The sequence below is a fragment of the Pleurodeles waltl genome, chromosome 6 (assembly GCF_031143425.1).
Source record: "Pleurodeles waltl isolate 20211129_DDA chromosome 6, aPleWal1.hap1.20221129, whole genome shotgun sequence".
Lineage (NCBI taxonomy): Eukaryota > Metazoa > Chordata > Amphibia > Caudata > Salamandridae > Pleurodeles > Pleurodeles waltl.
The window spans coordinates 1401525404-1401553327 of NC_090445.1; the positions used below are offsets into that span (position 1 = coordinate 1401525404).

General features: G+C 47.3%; 1 protein-coding gene across 2 annotated transcripts in view; it reads left to right on the forward strand.

Moving 5' to 3' along the window:
• Window positions 1–27924, forward strand: part of VPS13D (vacuolar protein sorting 13 homolog D) — a 2230750-nt gene that overhangs the window by 555447 nt on the left and 1647379 nt on the right. For both annotated transcript variants that reach the window (XM_069240741.1, XM_069240742.1), the window contains exons 22-23: window positions 11479–11569; window positions 19495–19621. In XM_069240741.1, the coding sequence (XP_069096842.1) occupies window positions 11479–11569; window positions 19495–19621 (218 nt within the window). The remainder of the gene's footprint in view (window positions 1–11478; window positions 11570–19494; window positions 19622–27924) is intronic.

The following is a 27924-nucleotide window of genomic DNA, read 5'->3' on the forward strand; positions in this document are numbered from 1 at the left end:
CATTCTAAAGGTGAGGAATCTGCAGTTACAAGTATCCATGCAAGAAGCAAGTTGCTTACTTTCGGTAACTCTCTTTGTGGTGGAACACTCTTACTGGCAGATTCCTCACTGCCTTCTTACTTCACTGTCTGTGGAATGGTCTCCTTTCCCATCTAAAAAGGTTCCAGTCTTTGGCTCCACGTCTGAGGGCACAGAGTTAAGAAAGAAACTGTTGTCAGAGCGTTCAACTGACATCTACATTGTTTCTGTTATGTCACTTATGGGGCAGAACAAAGTCAATGTGGAGCCTCACAATGCCCCCTACCAGCACTTGTGATCACTGCTATGAAAAGCCTCTGGATCAAGTCTGGTTATCTGATGAGTAGGTGAGGAATCTTTAATTACATAGAGTATCCGCCAGAAAGAACAGTACCCAAAGTAAATAATTGTTCATGTAATGATCAAGATAGTGTTGTGTCCACCATAATTCCAAAATGTCTACCTACTGGCATTGGTTCTGCATGTAACAATGAGATTCATAAGAGTTCATGTAAGAGTGAGTCATTGTGGGTCAGAAAGATTTCTGTTTTGCATGGTATGATTAAACCTATAGCAGCTATTCACCATCTATGATTCAGTGCCTTCCAAAGTCAGTATTAAATCACGGAGATCTTGATTAGCATAATTCAGTAAGTTAAACAAAATCTGTGTGTTTTTTGCATACATATGTACATTAGGTAAAGATAAACCGTAATGGAGAAATGGAAGATCCCCGAAAACAATGCAGTTCAGTGGTTTTCCCACCCACTTGAATGAGCCCAGCTAAAGTATCTGAGTTCTGCTACTAAGGATTTTAGCCATGTGAAAAAAGAGCCAGAAATTACAGTGAAAACATATCTGTGAAGTACTGTTATGGTAGACTGTGTCAGGTTAGGTTGCGTGCTTTAACAAAATGACCACACATACTCTTCTGTCCCCCATATTCACACGCAAGGTGTCCACTGCAAGCTAGATACCAGATTGAGTACCTGTACCTGGTCTGAATCCAGCCTATTAGACAGTTAAAAAAGCACTGTGTGATTCATCCAAGTGTCTCTGTAAGATAAGGAATAAGAGAAATGAGACACAAATTCATTAGACTGTCCTATGGAGAACAGGGGTGCTCCGGTTCCAGTCTGCTAGCAGGTAAGTACCTGCGTCCTCGGGTAGCAGACCAGGGTTTTTTTGTAGAGCACTGGGGGGGGCCCCAAACAGGCCCACAAAACATACCCTCCAGCGGCACAGGGGCGGCCGGGTGCAGTATGCAAAATAGGTGTCAGGTTGTAGATAGGAATCAATGGAGAGACCCGGGGGTCACTCTGGTGATGCAGGCAGGGCACAGGGGGGCTTCTCGGGCTAGCCACCAACTGGGCTAGGATGAGGGCTGCCTGCTGATCACTCCTGCACCGGTAGTTGTTGCCTTTCTGTCCTGGGGGCTGCCGGTGCAGTGCTTCTTCTAGGCATTGGGTTCCTTTGTTACCGGGCAGTCGCGGTCAGGGGGAGCCTTTGGATCCTCTCTGCAGGAGTCGCTGTGGGGGTGTAGGGAGGTCGACTCAGGGTGTCCATGTCATTGGAGTCGCCTGGGGGTCCGTTGTGTTGGTTCTTCTGGACACGAGCCGGAGGCGTCAGGTGCAGAGTGTGAAGACTCACACTTACGGAGTGAGGCCTGGAGTCTCTTTAAAGATGGTTTCTTTGTTGCAGTTTTGGACAGAGCTGCTGTCAACAGGAGTTTCTTGGTCCTTTAGGTGCAGGTCAGTCCTCTGAGTCCTCAGAGTTCGCTGGTCTCTCTAGATGCGTCACTGTGCAGGTTCTCAGAGTCTGGAGACAGGTCGGTAGGGCTGGGGCCAGGTCAGTTGCTGTCTCCGTCGTCTCTGGGGGGCTTTCAGGACAGCAGCCCTTCTTGTTTCAGGTTGCAGGAATCTGGTTTCCTGGGTTGAGGGTCGCCCCTACATACTCAATTTAGGGGTGTGTTTAGGTCTGGGGGGCAGTAGCCAATCTGTGCCTAAGGGTGGCTACACCCTCCTTGTGCCTCCTCCCTTTGGGGAGGGGGCACATCCCTATTCCTATTGGCTAAATCCTCCGAAACTAGATGGAGGATTTTTCAAGAAGGGGGTCACTTCAGGTCTGGTCACCTTAGGGGTGGACCTGGCTGAGGGGGTGACTCCTCCTTGTTTTTCTCATTATCTTCCTGGACTTGCCGCCAAAAGTGGGGGCTGTGTTCTGGGGGGCGGGCATCTCCACTAGCTGGAGTGGCCTGGGGCATTGTAACACGCAGCCTGAGTCTTTGAGGCTCACTGCTAGGTGTTACAGTTCCTGCAGGGGGGAGGTGTGAAGCACCTCCACCCAGTGCAGGCTTTGTTTCTGGCCTCAGACAGACCAGTCAGTCCTGCACTGAAGGATGGGGTAAAATACAAGGGGCATCAGAGATGCCCTCTGTGTGCATTTTTTAATAAATCCAACACTGACATCAGTGTGGGTTTATTATTCTGAGATGTTTGATATCAAACTTCCCAGTATTCAATGTAGCCATTATGGAACTGTGGAGTTCATAATTGACAAATTCCCAGACCATATACTTAATATGGCCACACTGCACTTACAATGTCTAAGAATGAACTTAGACACTGTAGGGACATATTGCTCATGCAGCTATGCCCTCACCTGTGCTATTGTGCACCCTGCCTTAGGGCTTTAAGGCCTGCTAGAGGGGTGACTTACCTATGCCACAGGCAGTGTTTTCTGTGCATGGCATCCTGATGGGTATGCCATGTCGACTTTGCCTTTTTCTCCACACCAGCACCCACAATCTGCAATGACAGTGTGCATGTGTTAGGGTAGGGTCCCTTAGGGTGGCACAACACATGCTGCAGCCCTTAGGGACCTTACCTGGTCACAGGGCCCTTGGTACCACTGTTACCTTTTACAAGGGACTTATCTGTGTGCCAGGGGTGTGCCAATTGTGGAAACAATGGTACATTTTTAGTGAAAGAATACTGGTGCTGGAGCCTGGCTAGCAGGGTGCCAGCATAAGCTCAGTCACGTCAGCATCAATATCATGCAAAAAGTGGGGGGTAACTGCAACAGGGAGCCATTTTCCTACAGGGATCATATCCTAGATTTTTTAAATTAGTATGAGTTGGTGCATAATCTATTTATTTGAGCCAACTGCTGACCAACTCATCATAGTTACAGCATCTAAATAATGCGTAGAGAAACTTGTGGTGTTTCTTCCATGGGGCAGTTAGACTTTAAATGGATTTGGTAAGACATATGAATCACAGCCTTCACTCGCTACTCTCCTTCCAACGTGAGGCCTACTTGTGCCCACCCCTCCGAAAATGCTAGTACTTAACTGCCTGCAGATGTGAAACCCAGTGCCGCCAGTATCCATAGGAGGCAAAATTAACATGGGCTACCAACCGGCCCCGTGTTGCTGGTGGTTGGTGTTTGGGGTTAACTTGAACCCCGACCTGTGGACTTCCTAACCCCCTGAGACTGGAACTGTAAGTCAGGTACTTACTTGTAAATCGTACTAATTTTTCTTCCCCTCGGAAACTGTTTCCGAAAATTGCACTGTCAACTTTAAAAACAGATAATTGCCAATATTTCAAAAACTGTATAACTTCAATTTCAAACAAAGTGCTATTGATGTATGTGTGAAATACGAAACTATTGTCGTACTTACTTGCAACTTGAATCTTGTGGCTCTAAAAATAAAGAAAATATATTTTTGCTACATAAAAACCATTGGTCTGGAGTTCAGTCATTTAGTGTGTGCTTCTTCTATTGTCTGTGTGTGCACAACAAATGCTTTGCACTACCCTCTGATAAGCCTAACTGCTCGACCACACTACTACAAAAGAGAGCATTAATATTATCTACTTCAGCCTCTGGGGAACCCCTGGACTCTGTGCACACTATATCTCATTTTGATATAATATATACAGAGCCAGCTTCCTACACCAGTCAAGCCGAGGAATGCCCTGACTTTAGTCTGGGTTTTTAGAGCTTCGTAGTCCAGGATTGTCTGAATCTTGGGCTGTAAGGGTTATACTTGGCCTCCACCTACAAGGTGGCCCAAGTATACAACTGCACCCTGCCCTATCTGGCACTTTGATGCCTTGATAGTGAGGCCTGCTGGCTGCAAGGCCTGCAGAACCATCCCCAGGTGGATCAGGTGATCCTGCCAGGAGGAGCTAAAGATAACACTATCATCTAGATATGTTGTACTAGAGGACTCCAAGCCAGCAAGGACTTGATTCACCAACCTTTGGAAGGTGGCAGGGGTATTCTTTGAGCCACAGGGCATAACAGAAAACTAATAATGCCCATCACGTGTAGAGAATACTGTCTTTTTTTTTTTTTGCTCCACGTGCCATCCTAATTTGCCAGTACCCTGCAGTTAAGTCAAAGGAAGAAAGGACTTTGGCTGCACCTAACTTGACAATCAATTTGTCGGCTCTTGGTATAGGGTGAGCATCTGTCTTGGTGACAGAGTTGAGACCTCTATAGTCCCACACAGAGCCTCATTTTTCTCTTGCCATCTTTGGAATGAGGTTTGAGGTCTAAGACCAAGGACTGTCAGAGTGCTCAATAACCCCTTATTCCAGCATCTTGTGGACTTCCACTTTGATGCTGTCTTTGACTTGGTCAGACTGTCTATTTTAGTTTTGACAGATAAATTGTCTCCTGTGTCCACATCATGGGTACACAGATAAGACTGTCCGGGGGTCAAAGAGAAGAGCCCTGTTGTAGGACTTGTCTGCAGTCAGCTTGCTGTTGGGCAGTGAGGGTGTCGGAGGGTAAAAATTAGCACTTGTATAGCGCACTACTCACCCGTTAGGGTCTCAAGGCGCTGTACTCATACCGCTATGGAACCCCTCCTGGCTTTTCCCTGTGAGGCGCCCACTCCTGAGCACCCCCAGTGTGAAGCCAGGCATCCAAGCGCTGTTGGGGCCGTTGTGGAGATTAAGCAAGCTATTGCCCAGAGTTGCAGAGTGGGACCCATGAATTAGATTAGGCACCGAGGCGAGAATTATCTGGTCAAGGGGAATTGAGCCCAAGACCTGCCGAAGCGGGACTTGAACCCTGGTCTTGAGCCAGATCTCTGCTTCAGGGTCTGCCGCTCTAACCATTGAGCCACACTTCTCCACGTCATTTGAGAGGAGATCAGGAAGAGGTTCACTCTCTGCTTCCTGCTCCTCATCCGTAACCATCAGCATGGTTACATTTGCCCTGTCACAATAGAGGTTTAGGTGGTTCACATGGGTCACCCTTTTGGGGGTTTTGCTAGTGTCCAGGTCCACCAAGTAGGTGGCCTCACTCTTTTTCCCCGGGATAGGGTAAGGGCCACTCCATCTTTCCTGAAGTCCCCGGGGAGCTACAGGCTCCAGAACCCATACCTTCTGCCCTGGTTTGAATTCCACCAGCGCAGCCTTTTCGTCATACCTCAGCTTCTGGAGCTGTTGGCTGGTCTCGAGGTTATTGGATGCCTTTTCCATGTACTCAGCCATCCTAGAGCGGAGGCCAAGCACATAGTCCACCACATCTTGTTTAGGCTCATGAAGATGTTTCTCCCAGCCTTCTTTAACAAGTGCCAGAGGCCCTCTTAAAGGGTGGCCAAATAGAAGTTCATAGAGGGAAAAACCTGCTCCCTTCTGAGGCACCTCCCTGTAAGCGAAAAGCAGGCATGGCAGGAGGACATCCCATCTCCTTTTGAGTTTTTCAGGCAGCCCCCATGACCATGCCCTTCAATGTCTTGATGAATCTTTCAACAAGTCCGTTGGTTTGTGGATAGTATGGAGTGGTGAATTTGTATGTCACCCCACACTCATTCCACATGTGTTTTAGGTAAGCTGACATAAAGTTTGTACCTCTGTCAGAAACCACCTCCTTAGGAAACCCCACTCTAGTAAAAATACCAATACTGCAGGAGATGTAGTAGACCTATTGGGAATTGCTTCATGGTACCCGGTAGCATGATCCACTACTACCAGTATGTACCAATTCACTGAGGCTGTGGGTGGCTCAAGTGGACTCACAAAATTCACACCAGCCCTTTCAAAGAGAACCCCCCACCACAGGAAATGGAATGAGGGAGGGCGCTTTGGGTGGCCACCTGCCTTACCACTGGCTTGGCAGGTGACACAGGAGTTACAAAAGTCCTTACCTCTGGGACATATTGGGCCAATAGAAGTGGTTGAGAAGCCTACTTCATGTTTTTTGTTTGTCCCAAATGCCCAGCTAGGGAGATGTCATGGGACAAGGTTAGGATAAGCTCCCTAAACAGAGGAGGCACTACCACTGTCCTGGTTTCACCAGGTTTGGGGTTTCTGGCCTTAGTGTAAAAGAGTCCTTCTTCGCAAGAGAACCTGTGGGAACCACTGACATCTCCCTTTTCCTGTGCAGCTGCTTGCTGCCTCTGCCTTCAAGAGTGGGACAAGTCTTTTGTCCCTGGCACAGCTGTTCACTTGAGGGTCTCCCTGGACCCAAGATCTCTACCTGGTAGGGATCCAGCTCCATGGACTCGGTTCCCTCAGGGGATAAGACATCTTCCTGAGAAGAGAGATCTTGCTTCTTTTGCTGTTCAGAAGCTGGTCCCCCCCAGTCTTCTTGCCTTTTCTCTTGGAAAGTTGGGCCATTATTCCAGGCTTCAACCCCCCTTTGTCACCCTGTGCTCTTGTTTGTTACACATACAAATATAGGGATTCCCGGCATGGCTGCATGGATTTTGAGCTGTACCTCAGTCCAAGCTGAGGACTACAGGGATCATTCTCTAGCAAGCATTCCACTGGGATTGCTGAATAGACCACTACTTGTTTCAGGCCAGTAACCCCTCCCCGTTCTAAAGTCACCATAGCCATGTGATGGACTTTAGTTACATTGTCAGCATTGGTGACTGGATAAGTTTGTACAGCTCAGGGCCCACCCTCCTGTGCAGGTATTTGGGGCCCTTGTGAAGACTCTTAGTTTTTGTCCTTGGGTGTCTCACCACCCTTTCCTTGGGGAGGCTTTGTGACACCTTTCTTTTGGTCACCCCCAGTGGAAGTCTTGGTTACCCTTATCTTGACTCGAAGGTCTGCTTTCTTCCCTAATTCTTGGGGAGAAATTGGACCTAGGTCTACCAGATATTGATGCAACTTCTCATTTAAGCAGTTACTTAAAAGATGATCTTTCATAAGCAAATTATAAAGCCCATCATAGTCACGCACTCCACTTCCAGTTATCCAACCATCTAGTGTTTTCACTGAGTAGTCTACAAAATCAACCCAGTACTGGCTCGAGGTTTTGTTAGCCCCCCTGAACCCAATTCTCTTCTCCTCATTGGTGAATCCAAAGCACTCAATCCGGGTAGCCTTCATGTGTTCATAGAATTCAGCATATGCACCAGTGAGTGTGAGGAGTATATTCCTATACTTACCAGTAAACAGTTCCCAAATTAGGGCTCCCCAATGAGATCTGTTTAGTTTTCTATTTTCACAGACTCTCTCTAACGCTGTGAACCATTTGGTGACATCATCACCTTCTTCATATTTTGAGACAATCCCTTTGGGGATTTTTAGGATATCAGTATTCTCTCTGACCCTAAGTGGCTGCCACCATTAATGGGTGCTAAGCCCATTTCTGCTCTCTCCCTCTCTATAGCTAGGAGCTGTTGCTCCGAAGCTATTTTTTTGGCCATCATTGCTAAAAGGAGGTCCTCTTTATTGAGGCTGCCCTCAATGTTCCCAGAGGAGCTGGACTCCCCTGTGGAGAATCCAGATCCTGTGAGCACTATTCTTGGAGGTAAGGGCCTTGGGGTCCTGATCTCCCTAGTTAGGTGAGGAGAGGGGAGTTCATCCTCCTTAGCTCTAACATCTTCCCTGTCTGAGGAGTGGTCTTCCTCCTCATCAGGGTGGTACCTTCTATACTCTGCCAAGAGCTCCTGGAGCTTGACCTTGGTAGGGTTGGAATCTGTTCTAATCTTTTTCAGCTTGCAGAGGGACCTTAACTGTCCCATCCGTAGATGGACGTAAGCGGTTAGGTTGAGTTCCACAACCATTTCCTCTGAGCTGCTCATTATGTTGCTAAGTTGGGAATTTTTGACCTAAAAATTACTTCTGTTTACTAACCCCTAACTTACAATAACTTTTAAATCTAAAATGAAATGCTAAGGGGACTTAACCAAGGCCCTAGCCAGAATTTTAGAAAAGTCTGCCAGATTCAAAAACCAGTTTCTAAAAGCAATTTCGGAATTTAGTTGTGTGATCAGGTATTGGCTGAGTAGTCCAGCAAATGCAAAGTCGTAGATCCCACCGCTGATCCACCAATGTAGGAAGCTGGCTCTGTCTATACTATATCAGAATGTGATGTAGTGTGCACAGAGTCCAGGGATTTCTCAGAGGGTTAACATAGGCTAAATTAGATAATGCTAATGCTCTCTTTTGTGGTAGTGTGGTTGAACAGTTATGCTTATCAGAGGATAGTGCAAAGCATTTGTTGTTACCACACAGACAATAAGGGAAGCACACACTCAATGACTAACTTCAGACCAATGTTTTTTTGTAGCAAAAATATATTTTGTTAATTTATCTCTAGAACCAGAAGAGTCAAGTTGCAGGTAAGTACATCAATAAATAAGTATTTCAAATATGTATCAATAACACTTTGATTAGAATTGGCAAGTTTTACTTTTTTTGAATAAATGGCAATCTGTTTTAAGAGTTGACACAGTGCAATTTTCAGAAGCAGTTCCTGGGGGGAAGAAAAGTTAGTATGATTTGAAGCTAAGTACATGACTTACAGTTCCAGTCTCTGGGGGTTAGGACATCCACACGTTGGGGTTCAAGTTAACCCCAAACACCCACCACCAGCAACACAGGGTCGGCCGGGTGCAGAGTTCAAATATGAGGCAAATTTAACATGGGCTCCTATGGAGACTGGGGGCATTCGGAATCAGACCTGCTTGCAGGTAAGTACCTCTGTCTTCGGAGGGCAGACCTGGGGGTTTAGAGGAGCACCGGGGGGAGGAGGGGCACAGGTTAGCACCAAACATACACCTTCAGCAGTGCAGGGGCGGCCAAGTGCAGGGTGCAAACACAGCGTTGGGCTCCCAGTGCTTTCCTATGAGGGGACCCCAGCGGTCACTTAGATGCTGCAGGCTGAGTTGGTTCCGGAAAACCACAGGCTGGACAAGTAGGAGGTCTTCCTGGTGAACGTTTCTGCACTCGAGGTCGGATTCCCCAAGGCCAGGGGTTGCGGGTGCACTGTACCTTTTGACGACTGGTATCTTTGTCCGATGCTGTCACGGTCAGGGGGTCCTCTGGATTCACCCTGCAGGTGTCATTGTTGGGGATAGGAGAAGTCAACCCAGGGCGGGCACTTGCTCTGAATCACCTGGGGTTCCTCTCTAGTCGGGTTGGCCACCTGGACCCGGGCCATGGGCATCAGGGGTAGAGTGATCAGGACTTGCGGACCCGTGAAGGCTCTAGAGTCCTTAGGTGTAGTTTCTTCTTGCACAGGGCCCCTATCCACGGAGTTGTTGGTTCTCTGTGGTGCATCTCCAGTAGCTGGACTGCCCTGGGGCACTGTAACAAGAGGCTTCAGCCTTTGAGGCTCACTGCCAGGTGTTGCAGTTCCTGCTGGGGGAGGTGTGAAGCACCTCCATCCAGGGGAGGCTTTGTTTCTGGCCACCAAGAGCACAAAGGCTCTCACCCCATGTGGTCAGAAACTCATCTCTTAGTGGCATATGCGTGGTTAAGGCACAGAAAAAGCAGTGCGTTGTTCAGGAGAGGATGCAGTGAGGTAAGTGGGACAGGGGTGGAGTAAGGGTTTGGGGTGGGTGGGGTTGTCGGGTGGACTTTTTTTTTTTTAAGGGGTTGGGATATTCTTTTTTTAGGGCTTAGGGTGGGGCGCATGCTATTTTTTAATAATTTTTAGGGGCGGGATTCAGGGGGTGGGTATTTTGTTATGTAGGGCTGAGGGCTTAGGGTGGGGTAGTTAATTTTTAAGCGGGTGGGGGAAGGTTTAAGGAAGAGTGGGAGGAGGGAGGGGAGAAGAAGAGGAGGAAGGATTGGGAGAGGATGGGATGAGGTAAGTGGGGTTGGGGCAAGATTGATGGGTAGTTTTTAGGGGTAGATTTAGGGCTTTGGGTTGGTGAGGGGGTGTTGGGGTACTTTTGTTTTTAGGGGCAGGGGTGGGAGGTTGGGTGGGTTTGTTTTTTAGGGCGCTGCAGTAGTCAGGGTAATTTAGTTTTTAGGGGCTGGTTTGGAGGGTGAAGATAGTTATTTTTTAGGGCTTAGAGTGGGTGGAGGGGTTGAGGTAATTTACTTATTAGGGGAAGATTTTAGGGCTCAGAGCGGGTGGGGGGTGTCGAGGTAGTTTAGTTTTTAGGGGCAGGGGTGGGAGGTTGAGGGATAGTTTTTTTGGGACTCAGGGCAAATGGGGTGTTGGGGTAGTTTAGTTCTTAGGGGCAGAGGTGGTGGTTGGGAGATTTTTTTTTATTTATTTATTTTTTTATTTTTTTATTTTAGGGCTCAGGGAGGGTCGTTTTTTTTTTTTTTTTTGGGTGGCTCAGGGCGGGTGTGGGGGTTGTGGTACTTTATTTTTGTAGGGCAGGGGTGGGGGGGTGTTAGGGTAGTTTTTTTTTCTTTTTTAAGAGCTCAGGGTGGGTGGTGGGGTCAGGGTAGTTTAGGTATCTGGGTGGGGGTAGGTTTGGGCCTCAGAGCTGGTGGCGGTGTTGCGTGACAGAACCATGAATGGCGTTTCCACACATGCCTTTACTAAGCCCGCTATTACCACGAAATTCGTTCAAAGGTATGCGTAGTAAAGGTATGCGTGGAAACAACATGGTTGTGGTTCCGACTGCGTCGTTAAGGCATGCGTGATTCCATCATACAACCGATTGCATCCTTTGATGGATCAGTAATTAAATGGACATGAAGGGACATCGATTATCCACTCCTTTGGTGCCTTTGCTCATTTTAGTTGTGTGCACACTGTTATTTCGTTGTCATTTATCACTGTGTGAACACTCACAAGCAGTGAACACTTTTTGTACAGCAGTAAATAATTTTGAATGCTTGTTTATTTGTCCCCCTCCTTCATTAATTGTGTTTTGAAATTTTCAAACTTCTCATCTATTGATGTTTGTTGAGTTTCTGTAAATGAACACATTTCTTAATACATGGAATGGTTGTTTGTTTAGCATATGCCCCAGGTACTAGGTATTGTAAAGGGCAGCCCCTATTATTTAATTACATATAGATTTGTAGGAAAAACATGAATGTGAAATAGATGTAAACACCAAACAAATACAATGTGACATTATAAATATTTGTTTCATCCACATTGTTTCTGTTTGACTTCTTTATGAGTATTATGGTTCTTAAAATAGGTAAACTGGGTTTTCTTTGTTTTAAACTATTTGCCTCCAGAATTGTGAGCTGTGCACTAATGTCTTGTTTATTTCTGATCTACCAGGTTCACTCCTTATCTCTAGTACTAAATAAATCCACAAATGAACTTGCGAAAGCAAGTGTGTTGAAACTAGTTGTTCATCGTGAAGTAATGGGTAAGTTTTCACAAATGTGCTGAAATCAAATTGTGCATCAAGCATAAGCTAATTTATGTAGTGTTTCCCTCCAGAACTTAGAAAATATGACTGAATTTAAAGAAAAAACGAAGTCAGTTTCTGATTGTTTAATTATAAGCACATCTGCTCTTAGAGTATGTGGAATTATTTAAATATGTTCTCCTTAATTTCAGCTTTTTAATGGGTTTGGATTTCTGCAGAAAACTAGAACAAAGTAGTACAGCATTTGGTTTCAAGTACAGTTATGCTGCTTTACTTATTGTACAGAAACATTAATTTTGGAGTCAAGAAAATTAACTAGTTTTTATCAGATGTTTATGGTGTTGTGTTTGTAAGTGAACTTAGTAGATGGTATTCAGAAATGGGTACATGTGTTTAATCGTGTGGCTTATGTTATGAAGAGGCTTATTTTTAATCTGTTTAAGCACAACCAACCCACAGTCACGGCAAATGAGGATAATCAAAATAGCTTCTTTGACATTTATGAAGGTGTTTGCTGTCCTGTGTAGTTCTCGTTATTTTGCCAACCTTCCTCTTCCACACACTGTTGTGTAGTACTGTGCCTGATATATCCCTCAAGACTGCAACCATAATTTCCGTGTTACTAACCTGACTGGACGCTGCTAATGTGCATTACCAGGGAGGATACTGCAGTAGCCAAGTCAGAGCGGTCCACTGTTCCCTCTCGATTATCGGGTCCAGTGACATTAGGCTGGTTTCATCAGGTGCAAGGCCACACCTAGTAAACTACATGCAGGGACTGTAAGTGGATGCATAGTCTATCCTAGAGAACCCCCTCCAGCTCCACAGTGGGTGGCAGACGACGTTCCCCTAGCATTTCTCAGACCTGGTGAGTACTCTTCCCCACTTCCATGTTCCCGGCCATCCGGCTCCTGAGACCACAAAGCTGGTGATATGTCAGCTGAAAAGAGCTGAGGTTTGTCCCAAAAGGAGGAATGACATGCAGAAAATGTATTTTTCCTTTGAGAGCTGGATGGTGATGTAATTCAGCCAACTTTCAATGGAGCTCTTCGGTTTACATTTCCTTTTCCTTTTGATGTGATTGTCAGCTATGCATAAAATCAAGCCCTGCATAACTATGACTGAATGGCATCCTTAGACGTGTATTCCTGTATCCCTGTTTGGGAATGGCACATAAAATATCTCAACTTGTAGTAAAACAGATGCACTTCAGTCTTGATATCCCTAGACAAAAAGATTGACCTCTCAGCAGTTCATGTAGTTTGAAAGAACAAATAGTTGGGTAACTATCTGCATAGGGTAATATTAGTGCCATCTTCATCCAGAGTTGATGTCTGAAATATTTCAAGTGTGGTGATTTCCAGGTGTGGATCTATTTGCCATATAGTTCAGCATGCTGTGTCCCCTTTGTTGCTTGAGGAAGTTTTATCTGGGGACACTTAGAAGTCTATGTAGGTTTCTCCGGAGTGCTTGCATTGTCTACGTTATGCAATTCTACCTCTTTCTCTGACGTAGAAAGTATTTTGCAAGAGATGCATTCACAGGGCAAAATTAATTCTGATTGCTCCAGATTGGGGCCATCTTCTCTGGTTTTACCTCCTCTTTTTTTAGCATCTCTCCATTCTTAGTTTCTTCAGTGCTATCTGCTGGCATTTCTGCTATCTGCTATTCTCTTAAAACATCTCAGATCCTGGAGATTGGAGGTCATGTTTACACTCTATTTTCTAAGGCTGTCTTACCATCTTTTCCAGTCTAATGTTCTTTATATTCATTCTTTTGACTATGGGATATGACTTGAGGAGTGTTCAAGTGATAATTGTGCAGAAGTTACTGTCCCGTTGAAGAACAAATTATTTACCTCCTTTCAGATAGATACGATTACACCTGCAGATTACTCACACCCCCTTGATGAATTGGTTTTAGTATTCTTTCATTTTATAGCCTGCCTTCTTTCCATCTGTATGTTGGAGATGTGCGAAGTAGATTGAACAGACATCAACAACATAAGTGGCACCTTACATTGCAGAGCACAACATGCAAGGTAGATTGGCAACACACCTTTGTTGCAGCCATTGACACCATTGTTAGTGAGCACTACAGAAAAATGTCTAGATCCAGTATGGTGCCTGAATAATCAGCAGGAGTAATCATATCTATCAAAAATAATTTTACTGAAGGGAAGTAACTTTCTCTGCAGCATCTGAAAATGCCCCATAGGTCCAGGGCTGTTTTTTTCCACCTACTTCCATTGGTAAACATAACAGTACCACTTAGGTTTTCAGGCATTGTCACGCCTTATACAAGCAGAACAATCCTTATCATCTCCATCCTCTTCATAGTACATATAAGGTGTAGGAACAGTGGAGCAAGCTGGAACACCGATCATCTGCATGTAAAGGATCAATTTTCGAAAAAGGAATACATGTGGGGAAAAATAGCTTGTTTTGTTGCGCTTTATAATGAAATATTTTACAAAGAAAGAGCTTCTGAAAGCTTTGAGGACTCCAACGCATCAACTTTTGCATTGAATGCTGGCACTGGGAGCCTACCAAAACTGTTGCTTGCACTTTAGTTCATCCATTCACCTTCCATTAAGGTCTTGGTTTCAATATGAGGATTGAAGCTCAGTTTTAACCCAGCTCTGCAAATGTTTGGGCCCAAGACCTTGATGCACTAATCTGTGTGATGCAGTCTTCTTTGTGTGAAACTTTTATGTGAATCTTGCAAGATGATGGCTCTTTAGGTAATCCTTCGTTCGAGGCATGTGTGTCTGTAGAAACACATGCTCTGCATACTACTGCCATCTAGTGTTGGATCCATATTTGTGCAGGTTGATTTTCTTCAAAGAAGTCTTTTGAGTCTTGAGGAAGAATAACTTATCCTCGGTGATATTGTGCATGAGCATCGACTCCATTCGTAGATTGTTTTCTCTCCACTGTCTGGTTCGGACGTATGTGCTTGAGCTCCAGGCCGACTTAATCGTCGGATCTCTCTTCGGTTCCTAATCTACCCTCATCAATATTGTTTTTGATGGAGTTTCTCCCATCTGTGTATCGAAGTATAACCACTTGCCGAGTTGATGCACTTCCGCCGTGACCCACACAGTACCTTTCCCTTCGGGGCATTCGCACTCATTCTCCAGGAGGATCTCCAGAGAATGGATTCCTGGTATTTGAGCGGACGCATTTCAGTTTCTGCCCACATTGTTGTGCCAATATCCATGGACCAACTCCCATCAGGTCTGTAACCTGTGTTTGTCACCGGACCACGGGGAGGTGGATTGCGAGGCCTGTCACTCCTTCCGCTTGAATAAGACTCTGAGACCGGCCGGCATGCCGACTCAAGATGCAGCAGAAGGCCACCAAGGATGCTCCCCACCTTTTTGGGTAATCAAGACATCGGTGAAGAACAACATCCTCAAGTGTCAATAGTGGAAGAAGAGGGGTTCTCTCTCAAGGCCAGTTCTGAATCTGTCCCAGAATTCGAATTTGAAATCACTTACGTCTCACTGGAGACTTGCACAGGAAGTACTGTATCCCCCGCCCCTCAATCGCAGGCTGAATATTAAAAAAAAATTAAAAAAAAAACACTCCTTCAGAGCAAGAGGTTTTTGGACCACCACTGCCTGTAGGCCATAGTTGGCACCAAGAGAAAAGTTTGGATGCCCCATCCTCTGCCTCACACCCTGAAACATCACGTGAAACCAAAGCCTTCAGCGATTGACAACCTGTGCACCTACCCGACCGGCAACATCTACAGCTGTAGAAACACATGCTCTGAGTGGAACTTTGCACTGAAACACAAGCTTGGCTCTGATCTGAAAGCTGCCAGATCAACTCTTAAAAGGCTATTAAAACACCATTGGAGCATGTTCTCCATAAATTACAGGAGCAATTGGATACTCTGCATGTTTGTGTATTTCAAGGTTCAAGTCTGATGTTCACCAAAACATCCTAATGGTACCTGTAGGAAATTGGCTCTCCATATATTGCACTAAAATGAAGTACACTGTGCAGAGAATCCAGTGTATCCCCAGTTGGTATTGCAGAGGGAAATGTAGATTGGACTAATGCTCTATTTTGTGGTAGCGTGGGTGAGCAGTTAGGCTTATCAGAGGGTAGTGCTAAGCATTTGTCCTCACAGAGGCAATAAATGAGAGACACACTCAAAGAATAAATCCGAGACCAATTTAGAAAAATATAATTTCTTTTTTATATATGTTTCAAACCCAAGAACTTCGTAATCAGGTACGTAGATTTACAAGCATAAATACTTAGCAGTTTAAAAAATCAACACTTGGTGCAATTTTTCAGTTCAGCAATGTTAACCTTTGGGAGGAAAGCAAAAATGCAGTTTTGCAGGTAGGTACAGGACTTACAAATCCAGTCTTCTGGGTTTTGAGTCAACATCATGCAAGGTTCAAATCACTAGCAAGAGTGCACCCACAGCACCACAGGGCGGCCGGGTTCAGAAGTCCAATTCAGAGTCAGATGCCCAATGTTAACCAGTGGAGACTAGGGGTGAAGAAGATTTGCTGCTCATCAGCGAGTAAAGCGGTGTTGGGTCGACCTCCAGGGTTTGAGGTAAGCACAAGCAGGCCAAAAGGCAGCACCACACTTACAACCTCAGCGCAGAGGGATGGCCAGGTGCAGAGTGTCATTTCAGTATCCGGCACCCAATGTTAACCAATGGAGACTGGAGTTAACCGAAGATGTGCTGCTCACAGGTGAATAAAGCGGTGTCATGGGTCCATCTCCTGGGGTTTGAGGTAAACATGGGAGGGGGGGTCACAAGGCAGCACCAAACTTACACCCTCAGTGGCACAAGGGCAGCCGGGTGCAGAATGCTAACACAGCGACGGGTGCCCAATGAAAATCAGTGGGGGGAGATCAGTTTTGGAAAAAGGCTGCAGGCTCGTGCCTGGAAGCTGAAAACCCACAGCTTAAGCAGGTAAGTTCTGATGCTAGGGGATGCAAGTCAGTTGGTGTCTGCAGTCTTCTCTGCTGGTGCAACTGGGTAGTGTCCGACTTTTCTTAAGTTGTCGGGAATCTGATTTCTGAGGTTCAGGGGTGCCCTTTAAATACTCAATTTAGGGGCATTACAGGGAGTGCCAGGTGGTAGCCAATGGGCTGACAACCTTTAGGGGGACTACACCCTTCTTATGACCACTTCCGCAGGGAACTGGGCATAACCCTGAACCTAGTGGCCTGATTCCTTCCAAACAAGATGGAGGATTTTAAAACGTAGTGTCCACTTCAGCTCACGCACCTTAGGGGTGGGACTGGCATGAAGTGGGCACTCCTCCTAATTTAACTAATTTTCCCTCCTGTGCTGCCGCCAAAAGTGGGGTCAGGACAGAGGAGTTGTTCATCTCCACCATCTGGAGAGACCTTGGTCGTATTACAAAGGCGGCAAGGCCTTTGAAGTTCCCAGTCCTGGAATGTCCATCCTGCCTGGGAGAGGAGGTCACACCTCTGCCCAGAGCAAGCCTTTGTTTCAGGCCCTGAAAAGCACTGGCTCTCACCTTGGAGGGCCAGAAACGCTTCTGGTGGCTGAACTAGTCAGGACCAGTCAGTCAGCACACTAGTAGCTGGTAGGCTTTCAGTGGGCACCTCTCAGGTGCCCTCTGTGTGCTTGTACTAATAGATCCATCAATTAGGCCAGTGATGGTTTATTATTCTGAGATGTTTTATACCAAACATCCCAGGATTCATAGAAGCCCTCGTGTAGCTGGGGAACTCATAGTGGCCAGTGTCCAGCACATGCATTTAAAAAGGCTTCCCTGTGCACTTACTATGTCTAAGAATCAACAGCAGGGGCATATCTGCTCATGCGTATATGCCCTAACAGGTAATATAATGCACCCTGCCTTAGGACTGTTAGGCCTGCTAAAGTGGTGACTTACATATATTGCATGCAGTGTTACGAGACATGGCACACAGGCTGTTGTGTCTTCCATGTTGGGAGAACATTATCATGCTGCCTGCAATGGCAGTCTGCATAGGGATGGTGCTGGATCCTTCAGAGTGGCATAAGTTGTGCTTCAGCTCTAAGGAGCCCTGCTCAGTACTCATGCCCAATGTACCAGGGATACCATTTACTAGTGGCTTACACTGGGCTGAAAGGCCTGGTTATTTGGGGGTCAAGTGAACAGGTGTCTTTGTTTTAGGGAAGGAACACTGGCACTGGGGACCTGGTTAGCAGGAACCCAGTGCACTATGGTCAAACTTGCATCTATAAAGAAGGCAAAATGTGAGGGGGTTACTCCAACCAGAACCCAGCTCCCTACACATACCATTTGACAAGGAACATCTTTTTGGTCCCCAAAATGATGAGGCCCTTTAAAAAAATTAAATAAGACACAAACTGCTAAATCCACGGGGCCCTCTAAACACCTACACCTATGGGCTTCTTTCACCGTTCCAGCTGTTGTAGGGTACCAAGACCACTACTTCAGAAGCCTCCACCTCCTTCTATCATGGTGACTTCCTGAATGACGTGTCTGAGGTTTTTTGAGCAGTTGATAATTTGTAAGTTGACACGTGTGCTCGGCAACCAGCGTTGTTCTTGAGGCAAGTAACTTGCAGGGTTGCTTTCCTTCAGGAGCTTCAGGGTGTTGCCCTACCATCTGTGAGCCTTGACGTAATTATCCTCTGTCCACTCTCTGCAGCGGACAGGTCAGCCCTCTCAGCCCTTCCACCAAGCTCATGATGACAGGATGAGGAGGGGTAAAAGGGGTTGGAATGACGATCCAACTACAGAGTATTGTTTAAAAACAGTGCTCTGTAGATGGATGTCTGGATTGTGCATGTGAGGGAGATAGTTCAACCATGATCCTCTAACACAGGCACAATCATTTTTTATTTAACAGGCATATGGTGTATGTCTCAGTCAGCACAGTATGTCTGCTAAAAAGGCACTATTAGGGCGCCCATAAGGGATTCCTGAGGCTAATGACCCACACGGATCAGCAGGGGCAGGAACCCCAGCACTGTCCCAGCTTCTTATAAGGCTGTGATTCTAGTCCTGTCTAGAAGCTGGGAGAGGTTTTGTGGTGCTTCCTCTTAAACCTGGTTCTCTGTCTGGCTCCTTGTTAGGAATCATGACTTGTTGGTTCCAGTGTCCTGCTCCAAATTCCAGCTCTGGTGCTTCCTTTAGAGCCTCTGAATTCCCAGGAAAGGAAGAAAAGCAAATCTAAAGAAAATTAATTCACTTTTGTATCTCTATGCATGTGTGAGTGAAATTGTGATTGTGAGTGAGAGAGAGAATTATATTGACTGAGAGTGTTTGCTAGTTTAGTGTGTTTGAGAGTTTCATTGAGAGTGAAGCGGTATGGATCTTTGAGAGAGCGAGTATGAATCAGTGAAAGTGTGAGTGAGGGAGTGAGTAAAGTGAGGGGGTGAGTAGTGGGAGCGAGTCAGTGGTGTCTTTAATAATAGTGCAGCAGGCTCAATTACACCACGGCTGAGAGGCACATGTGCATCTGCATCTGCTGCACAATTAAAGCACAACACCTGTACCCAAGGAGCTCATATCAGAACTCCTGTACACCAGTAGTTGTGAGTGAGGGTCAGTGATTGTGAGAATATGTGTAAGTGCATTTGTGAGTGAGAATGTGAGTGTGTATGGGTAGATTTGTGTGTGAGAGCACCCATGGCAATTTATTTTAAAAGAATGAGGTGAACCTGTGACAAGTATTGCACCCCACCACTTTAAGTAATCATCAACCACCACCGGTGCCTTCTTTGTTATCCTTCACATTAGTCACATATTGGTAAAGTCCCTCCGATTAAAGTCAAGAATGTGATACTGACAGATGCGATGCCAAAGCTTTTAGGAGTTTTGAGCCCTGTGTTATTTTTTCTGTGTTGATGTTTATTGTTGCACAATTCCATGACACGCTTTCTTCTTCTGTGTTTTAGATGGTGATTTATCTATGCAGGGGAGTATTGGGAGCTTGTCTCTAAGTGATCTGACGATCAATGGAGATTTTTACCGGGAACGTTTTACTACCAGCGGTGAAGAGGCTCTCACATTTCAGATTTTTAAGTAAGTATTTGTCACAGTTTTTGCCAAAGTTCATCATAAGTAAATAAAATGTGTATTGTCCCTGCACAAAGATGTTATTCTCATGAATAGCTGTACACAGATAAACACTCGTAGATCAGTGCTGCCAAGGTTTGTTTGAGGGATTTCACTGAGGAAGCAGCCCATGCTCAAAGTTTGATTCCATGCAAATGTCATTGAGAAATAATAATTTTTAGTTTCATACTTCTCTGCAAGTCCTCCAAATAACATAAATTTGCATCCTCAGACGTTTACTTATGACTTATTCTGGGATGAAATCCCTCTTAGATACACTGTAGTTTGGGTGGATCCGTCTATGGGTAGTGATGAGGCATGTACAATGATGAATGTGGCTACAACATTGACAATACATTGAAGTTTTATAAAAAAAATCTATAACTGATTTTATTTTATTGAAGCATGAGAACAGAAAGGAAAAGGAAAACAGACATGACAGTGAGTACATGATAGCACCAGTGAATGAGGCAGGGCAATACTGTTCCCATGAATGACAGCCCTCCCCTTCTCCCCAAACAAGACATGATAACACTGATCAAACATGCAGCCCCTGGTGTGCTCGCCATTTCCCCCAGATTTTTTCATATTTTTGGGGGCAGCCCTGCGCTTTTCTAGTTGAGAGCACCAGTCCGTTCCGGCTCGCCATTTAGAAACGGACAGCACCACCGGGCTTCTCCAGAGCTGTACAATGTTTCTTTTGGCCACTAGGTAGGCAATCTCTATGAATATTTGGTCAGCTCCTCCAGAATGGCTAGTAGTGCCACCCTCACACTCAACCCAATGGAACACCCAAGTACCTGCAAGATCTCCTGCTCCACCCACACCCAGAAAGGATGCATCTCCGGACACTCCCATACTACGTGCAGCAGATGTGCCCCCAGTTGACCACATCTCAGGCAGCCGGGTGGGGGGGTGCTGAGCGTATGTGTTGCAATCGCCACGGGGACAGGTATGTGATATGAAAGTAATTTATCTGGGACCATTCTTAAGCTGGCGGAAATGGCCAGTTCCCTGGGCACAAGGTACGCGTCTCTCCAATCATCCTCGTCCAGCTCTCCCACCCAGGCCGCCCACCTGTCCCGCAGCCTGGCAAAGCCATCCAGTGCGTAAGCAAGAAACGATAGATCTGGGTAATGGCACCCTTCCCCAAGCACCCCAACAACAGTTTTGCCTCGAGCGGGCTATAATCATGGAGAGAGAAATTGGCCGACCGGTGAGCCCCCAGGGCATGGTGCATTTGGAGGAAGCAAAAAAACTGGGAGTTGGATAGGGCAGCTGCTGAAAGGACATCAGATTGTCACCAGTGCAAACATCTCTCAGGTAGGTAATTCCAATGGTTCCCATTGCCTAAAGTCCTCCAATCAAGACACCTGCTGCAACCATAATCCATTCCACAAGGGCGTCAGCTTGGTGAGGCGTCGGTTCCGGCCCGTCAATCGCAGGGTTGCTCACCAACACCGCACCGCCACCCTCATGCAATCTGGGGCCGCCTGGGGGCCGGACCATCATACAACAATTCCAGCAGGCCCTCGAATCTGAGATGGCAGAGTTCCAAGCAGTAGGCCGGGTCATCCCATCCCCCAGTAAGCCACTCGTTGACCGTAACCATCTGGGCCGCCAAGTAATAGACGTAGATATCCGGCACTCCCAATCCACCCTCATAGGGAGATTTCCATGCAGTGCAAAAGGCCACTCTGTGGCACCCTCCTCCCCATATAAAGGAGGTGAGCTTGGTGGTGAGGGATTGGAACCAGGCACGGGGCACCAAGTAGGGGACGTTCGTCAGGACATACAAATAGTGGGGGAGGAAGATCATTTAAAAAAAAACGTTGCAACCCAATGGGTTCAGGGCAAAGGACTCCAGCCGGTCAAGTCTCCCCTCATAGCACATGATAGGGGCTGGAAGTTTAATTGCCATGCCAGATCCGGGAGAGGGGAGAGATGAACACCCAAGTATTTGAAGGCATTTCGCTTTACCGGGATATCTGGGCACCAGTCCTCTCCCCCCGCAGCTCCCTGCACCTTCACCAACAGTGACTTCCTGGGGTTTAAGCGTAGTTGCAGTCCTCACCATACGGCTTCAGGGGCTCCAGACAACGAGGTCCCGAGCGTTGGGGCCACCCCAGAAACACCAATACATTGTCCACATATAAGGACTCTCTGTCTTCATGGCTAATCCCCCACCGCAAACCGTCGATCAATGGGTCACCACGGAGACAAAGGCCAGCGGCTCAATGGCAAGGGCAGACAGAAAGGGGGAGAGGGGGCATCCCTGATGTTCCCCCACCTGATCGGAAAGGGATCTGATAGAATACCATTTACCCGCACCTGTGCCGAGGGGTTGTGGTACAAAAGATGGACCATGCTCATGAATTTCAGGCCGAAGCCCATTCGCACCAGGACCTCCTCCAGGAAGCTCCAAGCCAGGGTGTCGAAAGCCTTGTGAAAGTCTACCACGAGGAGCGCCATCCCACCCCCCAGTCGTTCCGCCTGCAAAAGCACCACCTGGACCCGCCGTAAACAGTGGCATGCGCTTCTGCCTGGCATGAAGCCTCACTGATCAGGATAAGGCAGTGTGCGTACCAACCAGGCAGCCAGAACCTTCGCAAATATTTTAATGACTGCATTAATTAGCGAGATGGGCTGGTAGGATGAGCATTCGTCCTGGGCAGGTCGTATTTAGGTATGACCACGATTGTGGCGCAATCTAGAACTGGGGCGAAGGAGCCGTAGTGAAGCGCCTCCTCATAGGCGTTGACCAGGGGAGATACCAGGTGCGATCTGAATTGCTTGTAGTATTCGACAGGGTACCCGTCGGAACCTGCAGTTTTCCCGGATTGAAGAGCAGAGATGGCCTCTCTCACCTCTTCCTCAGTCACAGGTAGGTCCACTTCTGCCGCCAAGGGCGACGGAGGAGAGGGCAGCAGAATGTCACCCAGAATGGGGTTTTCTTGTTCCCCTGAGGCTGGGGGACTCAGGCATGGAGGTCCTCATAGTCGGAGGCAAAAGTGCGTGCAATTGCCAGCAGGTCCTCCTGTGTGGCTCCCGTCTGATCTCTGATGAGGGGCACCACGCAGGCCGAGACATCGCGAGTCTCCAGCCAGTAAAGTTTTCCGGTCTTATTGCCCAGCTCCTACACTCTTTGGGTCGAGGCCTGCCAATATTGTTGAGCCTCCACCAGGGACACTTGCCGGAGTTCCGCATGCCGAAGCTCTGTCTTCTCGACTCCTCCCCTTCGGGCTGTTGGGTGCGACACTCCAAATCTGCTATTTCAAATTCCAGCTCGGTTATTCGCCGTGCCTGCTTGGCCTCCCACCATCTGACATCCCCCTTAATGATGCCTCTCAAGGAGGGTTTGCTAGCTGCCCAGAGGGTCCCCGCCAAGGCCACTGAGTCCTGATTCTCGCTAAAGTAGTGCCCTAATTCTTGGTCGATGAAGTTGACACAAGCGGGGTCTTTCAAATACCATGCACTAAAGTGCCACGTGGGTCGCACATTCAGCGCGAGGGTGCCCCAACTCAGTAGGACCGGCGAGTGGTCCGAGATACAGTGGGGTAGGATGTGCACTAAGGTCAAGACTAGGAGATCTACCGCTGGGAGCCACATCAATTCTATCCACGCCTCTGTGTGGTGATCCGCTGACTGGGGGTGGCAATGCTGTTGTCTGCGGGTGCCAAGCCCGCCTTACGTCACACAGGCCCAAGGAGTCCGCCCAGTTCAAGAGGCACGTAGAGTCCGTACAACGCCCATGTTGTGGGACAGTAGAGGTGTCATGGGTCCGGTTCGGGACTGCATTGAAATCTCCTCCCAGAATGGTGGTTCCCTGCGGTAGGGATAGAAGCAAAGTGTGCAGTCCTGCCAGAGTGGGCCAAAGAAGCTGTGGAGGGAGATAGCATGAAATTAAGTTGACCTGTCGGCCTGCCAAGCAGGCCTCCACTCAGACGTACCGTCCCTGGGTGTTAGTGTCGACCTTATCCACTAGCATGGGCAACGACCTATGGAGTATGAGGGCCACTCCCCTGGAGAAACCAGAGTGATACACCCAGTCGTATCTGAAGCGACCGAGAAACAAACATTGGGTTCCCACTAGGTGGGTCTCCTGCAAGAGAAAAACTCCTGGGCGATATCTCCTAATGTAATGTAGGACTGAGGATCTCAAGGTTTATAATATTGTACATATTTACATGCCTGCAGTGCTAGTGACTGGGTGGCAGCATATGGTATAAGCTTATTAGAGTGTTTTTTCCACTTGAAGAAAAAGGATGTTACATCAGTATTACATTACAATGGAAGGGTACAAGTGGACTGAATTGTCTGAATTAGTATGAAATAATGGTTTGGGAAAGGCTAGTAGATGATGGTTGGAAGGCCTCAAATTTAGGTGTGAGGGCATAGTGAAAGAGGATTTGTTGGACATATGGGTCACGGGGTGCTGTGGAGAGCATTAGGCCCAAAGTTTGGAGTTTGCAAAAGGTTTTTCTGTATTTTGGTTTGTTAGATGCAGATTTAAGTATCCTTAATGATGGAGATTTAGTGTGTGGTATTCAACCCAGCAGAGCAGTGTGTGCATTGACCACTGCGTATCAGGACTGTGAAAACTGATACAGGACTACAACGCACAGTGTTATTCCACTCATGTCCCAATGTGATGTTAAATAAACATCACTTATTGCACAATAACTGTGACAAGAAAATGTGACACAAAACAAGATACATTTCTGTTTCATTGTAGCTTGCCTCGGTATGTTAAACCGATCATAATAAATAAATAAAATAATTTCCGTTCCTAAGGAGACCCATGACATCTTAAAACTTATCCTTCAGAACAGCTGTGGTCAGGAGTCCCAGGAACTTTTATGAAATCACTGGACTGCCATACAGTTTTGTAGTTCAAAACCGAAGTTCCATCAACCATGCAGTTTCATAGGTCTCAGGCTCCATTTTGGAATTGCATGGTATGTAAACCCCAGCCAGGAACGTTGTAGTTGTTTTGCAACAAGAAATCTTTCTCTCCTTTTTTATTCCTTCTTAGTGCACATGGCAAAAAAGAAGGCATTTCTCAGGAAACGATTGTCAAGACACTCATTTTCTGTAAAGAAATGAGGAAAAACACTCTTGCTTCTGAAAGATGCTGAGAGATGCTCAAGCGTGTAGAAATGAAACTCGGTTATTCTGCCGGAAAAAGGTGACAAAGTTCAGGCTCACTTTTGCAGGAACTGAAAAAAGGCCTTAAGAAGACCGCCAGTATAAAGCATGATACGATGCTTACTGCCTTATTCGCTGTATCTGATAGGTACTTCTAGCTGCATATTCCTTACCTTTGAATTCTCTGCAGGCGTCAGACTGGTTCTGGAAGATTTTCATGAGCAGTACCCCTACGCTCCGGTAGGTGACGTCGGTCAGCTCCACGTCCGTCGTTGTCCACGCCGGAAATTACAGCATGGGTCCTGTATGGGTCCTATATAGACACCACCCAGACGCGCCAACATCAGTTCTTTTTTTTCCGCGACAGCAGGCAATTTTTGACTAGCCTCTTTCGAATTTTTGTCAATTCTTTTTTAGAGATAACTCTCTTGGTGTGTCCAGGATGACTTCTAGGAAGACAGGATTCAACCCTGCAGATCCTGTCATCGAATGATATCTGTGATGGATCTGCACCTTGTATGTCTTTGGTGTCTGGAGCGCAATCATGACCCGAAGTTGCGCTCTGAGTGCGGGGTCATGCATCCAAAGGGTGTGAGGGAGCGGTCCCTAAAGCTGATGGCAGCCCGAGACGCAACTCCGCACAGGTCAAGGTCTTGGTCAAGAGGAAGGTCCCTGGACCAGTCGTGGAGTCCAAACTCATTGATGTTCCACTCCAAGCCCTCAGGACGATCCGGTAAGTCGAGGCATGAGAAGAAATCTAAGAAGTCGAAGTGCTCTTAAACTTCTCCTAGTCCATCAGCCCAGGAGACGAGGGAGCGTCAACGCTCTAGGCCTTGTTCTAAGGAACATGTTCCTGGGCGGAATCCGTGCTTCCCTGAGTTTCTGGGAGCCAGTGACCCCTGCCCAACTCTGTGAATTTTACAAGGCCATGCAGCTCCTTTTTGGGCAACCTGACCCTTTTGAAGTGCCTTCAGCCCTCGGCGCCGAGTGGCTCCCCAGGATCCGTTCCTAGATCCAGACCAGCGCTGGCCGTACCACCTCGACCTTCCCTGATGCCCGTCCCGACACCCATGGGTGGCACTGTTCTCATTGTAATTCCCAATTCAACACAAAGCCGGTTGGGCGTTGTATGACCCTGGCTGGCGCCAGTAGGAGCCTTGCCTCTTCATTCAGATCCTGAGCCCTATTTCTATAGGCTAGGCCTCAGGAATAAATGGAAGACGTCACTGGACTCTTTAGAATACAAGCCAGGTGAAGAAATGGACTGGCGTGAAGACTTAAGTGGGGCCAGAGGAATGGACACTTCTCCAGATACTGGCATGCTTTCTCTCCCTAAGGTCACTATGGAAATGGGAGCTTCTTAAGCTGTGGTGGTGAGGAGGGGTAGCTGAGGTACTGGACCTTCAACTGCCCTTGGTAGGCCATCAAAACTAATCTCTTTTCAGAGGTGCTGCAATCGGGAGCTTCTACCTCAGAACCCTTGCTCCCATTCAGTGATGCCCTCACTGACTTCCTACTGGGTACCTGGTCCAAACCCAGCAGAGGGGCTCTTGTGAACAGGACGATTGCCCACCGCTATGGCCCTGCACCTAGGGACCCGTGTTTCTTGACACAGCACCCCACTCCTGCGAGCTTGGTAGTCCAAGCCTTTACCTCGTATGGCGTTCTCTTAGGTTTCCTCCGATAGGGAACCCAAAAGATTTTCTTCTGCCAGCCTTGCACTGCTGTCCGTGAACACTGCATGCCTTTTAGGCTGTTATTCCCACATGCTATGGGATTCGGTTGCGCAAGTGCTGCCTTAGGTCCCAGAGTAGACCTGGACTGTACTCTTTCAGGCTGTTGCAGATAGGAGAGACATGGCAAAGTTCACAGTTCATTGCAGACTTGACTTGACATGACTGACTCGGTAGGTAGAGCAGTTTCTTCGACAGTGGCCCAGAGATGCCATGCCTGGCTGAGGATTGACATGCCCTTTGATGGCGCCCGTCTCGTCGGAGACAAGGCGGCAGGCTCTGAGCTCGAGGGCTTCAAGGATTTTCAGGCTACGGCCATATCCTTGGGCTTCGCGATGACCCCTCATCCCCACCAGTCTGCCTTTCGCCTGTTTCATGGCTACAAAGGGGGTCTCCATTTGTGGCAAATCCCAGTGAGCCACTCTGCAGCGCATGCTGTCCAGCTTCTGCGTGGCCATAGGGCGGGACCCACAATGTTGTAGGTCAGGTTGTCAATGGTCTGGTCAGTCTGCCGCCCTTCCCTAAACAGCAGCCTCTAAACCCTCCTAGTCTGTCCCCAATCCCCTCCCCACCCCTCCAACCAAGGACCAGTTGGCTGCAGGATTTGCCATCACCTGCCCAATGGCAATCCATCACTTCAGACAGGTGAGTTTTGCAGATACCCCGAACGGGCTACTCCCTCCCCTTCGAGACTACCCCTCCATCCATGCCACCATCCTGCTATCGGATGACAGAGGATCATTTGTCCCTTCTCCAAGAGGAAGTTCTGTCTCTCTTGGCCAAGGGAGCCATTGAGATGGTTCCAGTGTCAGAAGTAGGCTGTGATTGCTATTCTCACTACTTTCTGGACCCCAAAAAGGACATAGGTCCTCTTCCTATCCTAGACCTTCGATCTCTCAAGCTCTTCCTCAAGAAGAAGTTCAGGATACTCATGTTGGCTCAGGTCTGCCTGCCTTGTACCCAGGAGACTGGATAGTAGCGTTGGACTTGCAGGACGCTTATTTTCATATCCCTGACCTGACTGCCCACAGACATTAATTGCAGTTCATGGTAGGCCATGAGCATTTTCAGTTCTTCATGCTCTCCTTTGGCTTTACCAGCACCCCCTTGGATCACCAAATGGATGGTGGTGTTTGCAGCTCATCTGTGGATATTGGGGGTGGGGGGAGTGTTTCAGTCTTCCTCTGTCTTGACGACTGTCTTTTGAAAGCGAGTTTGCTCCAGGCTGTTGTCGACCCCTCCAGACTAAGGCGTACCGCCTGCATTCTCTGGGGTTCACTACAAACGTGCCAAAGTCATACCTGACTCCCAGACGCTCTGTTTCATCAGAGCTGTTCTGGACACAGTGCAGTTTTGGACTTATCTTTCTGAACGGGGAGTCTAGGATAT